We start from the raw sequence: 3,067 nt of genomic DNA, 5'->3' as shown, positions 1-3,067 counted from the left end.
CTTCTATCCTGTCTCTGAGCTATCCATATTCTACAGCTTTCCTTTTTCTGAGAATCATCCATATAAACATTATAAAACTTTAACTTCTGCCTCAGGTTCTGCTTCTATGGAACTGAGAAAAAAATTGAGGAATTGCAATAATTGGTCAAACATAACAAAGCTAAATAAATGTAAAAGTCAGGTTTCAATCCCAAGTCAAAATGTACTTGGCTGTTATGTTATCTAGTCATGTTAGAGGCATTTGATGAAAGAATAATCTAGCATCCGAGTCCTCATATGACTCCTATAACTTTGATTTATTCTAAACACCCAGCCCAAAGTGGATGGCACAATCACAGAAGAGAAGGTATCCTACTGACAAGTTTCTTCAAGACACCCTGCATGTCACTGTTCCTCAGACTGTAGATAAAGGGGTTCATCATTTGAGGAATGACAATGTACATCACTGAAGCCATGTTAGTCTTCCTGGAAGAGTCAGTAACTGCAGAATTAATGTACACTCCAATACTTGTCCCATAGAACAAGAACACAACTGACAGGTGAGACCCACAGGTGGAAAAAGCTTTATACTTCCTGCCCGCTGATGGCATTCTCAAAACAGAGGAGAAAATTTGAGTATAAGAGAAAATGATTCCAGAGAAAGGAACACCCCCAAGTAAACTAGCCATAAAATATACTAGGATATTATTGATGAGGGTGTCAGAACAAGCAAGCTTGACCACCTGACCAAGCTCACAGAAGAATTGTGGGATGTTCAAGTCCTTGCAGAAGGAAAACCGTAGCACCATCAGACTATGGAGCAGGGCATTGGCACTACTAATGAACAGTGAGAGCACCATCAGCAGACCACAGAGTCGGAGGTTCATGATAACGGTGTACCTCAGGGGATGGCAGATGGCTACATAGCGGTCATAGGCCATTGCTGCAAGAAGAAAATTTTCCAAACCAACAAAAACCAAGACAAAGCAGATCTGTGTGAGGCAGCCTGCATAAGTGATGCTCTGATTCTGTGCCTGGATGTTCACCAGCATCTTTGGGATCGTGGCTGTACTTAAACAGATGTCAGTAAAGGACAGGATGGAGAGGAAGAAGTACATGGGCGTGTGGAGGTGGGAGTCTGAGCTGATGGCCAGGATGATGAGCAGGTTTCCCAGGATGGTGACCAGGTACATGGACAGGAACAGACTAAAGACTAGGGGCTGCAGTTCTGGATCCTCTGTCAATCCCAAGAGAAGGAATTCGGAAACTCCTGTTTTGTTTCTGGGTATCATGTTGTTAATGAATCTGATGGAAAAGATGGAGTGAAAATAAAATAAGATGAGTGGTCCCCGACCGAGTGGCAGCAGCATCAATGGGGACCTTGTTAGAAATACAAATGCTGGTATCACTCCAGACATGCTAGTGATAAACTCTGAGGTGAGGACCAGCGACTGATGTTTTGGCAAGCTCTCCGGATGAATTTGATATATGCCAAAGTTTGAGAGCCAGTGCCTTCTAAAAAATGAAAATGAAAAAAAAAAAAAACCTATTTAGAATCAATGTGAACATTTCAATCTTTCCCTCTGCTAATTTTTCCCTCTATCATCTTCTTCCCTCTTTTCCCACTATTGGCCTTTATATCACCAGCTCTGTTTCACACACTGTGCTAAGTGCTGAGTCTAAAATGAATAAGAATGGTGCTTCCTTCAGAAGTATTTCTTGCCTTCGAACAAATAGATGAGAATAAAGTTATCCGATCTCTCCTGCAGAGTATGCTTCCCAAACTTTGACATGCTCAGAATCATCTGAAGGTTTGTCAAATTACTGATGACTTAAATCATATTACTCCATTCTCCCCTGGGGACACTCAGATGAGACGAGATTATATCATGGATGTGAAGTACACAGTGTATGGAAAAGACTAGATCTGAGTTCAGGTTGTCTGACTGCTGATTTGATGGTCTTTTTTTTTTTTTTAATTTATTTAAACTCCAGTTAGTTAAATACAGTGCAGTTTTTAAAAATTTAAATCCAAGTTAGTTAACATACAGTATAATAATGGTTTCAGAAGTAGAATTCAGTGATTAATCACTTACATATAACACCCAGTGCTCATCCCAACAAGTGCCCTCCTTAATGCCCATCATCCACTTAGCTCAATCTCCCCACCCGTCTCTCCTCCAGCACCCTCAATTTGTTCTTTATATTTAAGAGTTTCTTATGGTTTGCCTCCCCCTCTGTTTTTGTCTTATTTTTCATTCCCTTCCCCTCTATCTGTTGTGTTTCTCAAATTCCACATATGAGTGAAATCATGATATTTTTCTTTCTCTGACTGGCTTATTTCACTTAGCATAATACACTCTAGTTCCATCCATGTTGTTGCAAATGGCAAGATTTCATTTTTTTGATTGCCAAGTAATATTCCATTGTGTGTGTGTGTGTGTGTGTGTGTGTGTGTGTGTGTGTGTACCACATCTTCTTTAATTATTCATTATTCATGAACATTTGGAGTCTTTCTATACTTTGGCTATTGTTGATAGTGCTGCTATAAACATTGGGGTGCATGTGCCCTTTTGAATCAGCAAATCTTTTATTTGAATCAGCAGTATTTTATTGCATTTTAAATACAGTGCACTATTAGTTTCAGGTGCACGATACAGTGATTCAACATCTCATAATACCAGGTGCTCAACACAAGTGCCTTCCTTGATCCCCATAACCTATTTGACCCATCCCCCCACCTCCTCCCCTCTGGTAACCATTAGTTTGTTCTCCATAGTTAAGAGTCTGATTCTTGGTTAGCCCATATCTCTCTTTTTGCTCTATGCTCATTTGTTTTGTTTCTTAAATTCCTCATATGAGATGAGTTGAGTGTCTTGACCAATCATTGTTAATGCCTCTGGATGATGCAGCATTAGCATTCTTAAACCATTTCTCATGTTTCAGAATTTCCTTTTAAAATTTTAATATTTTCATCCTGAAAAATGCCTCAAATCTTTTCCCTCAGCTACAAGGCATGTCCACCTGTACCCATGAAATAGAGTAGCAGTGTGAAAAAATACAGTAGGTCATGGCATCCATTCAAGTA

At 39.7% G+C, this 3,067-nt stretch overlaps 1 protein-coding gene across 1 annotated transcript; it reads right to left on the bottom strand.

The window, feature by feature from the left end:
• Nucleotides 1-332: 332 nt before the first annotated feature.
• On the bottom strand, nt 333-1,292 carry LOC122213917 (olfactory receptor 7G2-like). Its single transcript, XM_042928321.1, has one exon. The coding sequence runs from the start codon at nt 1,269-1,271 to the stop codon at nt 333-335; it is 939 nt and encodes a 312-aa protein (XP_042784255.1). The 5' UTR covers nt 1,272-1,292.
• Nucleotides 1,293-3,067: the final 1,775 nt, after the last annotated feature.

This window comes from Panthera leo, chromosome A2 (assembly GCF_018350215.1).
Source record: "Panthera leo isolate Ple1 chromosome A2, P.leo_Ple1_pat1.1, whole genome shotgun sequence".
In the NCBI taxonomy this organism is placed as follows: domain Eukaryota; kingdom Metazoa; phylum Chordata; class Mammalia; order Carnivora; family Felidae; genus Panthera; species Panthera leo.
Note: the sequence above shows the minus strand (reverse complement) of the source record. Positions and strands in the feature narration are given on the sequence as shown.

Excerpts from the sequence above, each read along its gene's own strand:
- LOC122213917 (XM_042928321.1), bottom strand. The coding sequence starts at position 1,271 with ATGATACCCAGAAACAAAACAGGAGTTTCCGAATTCCTTCTCTTGGGA.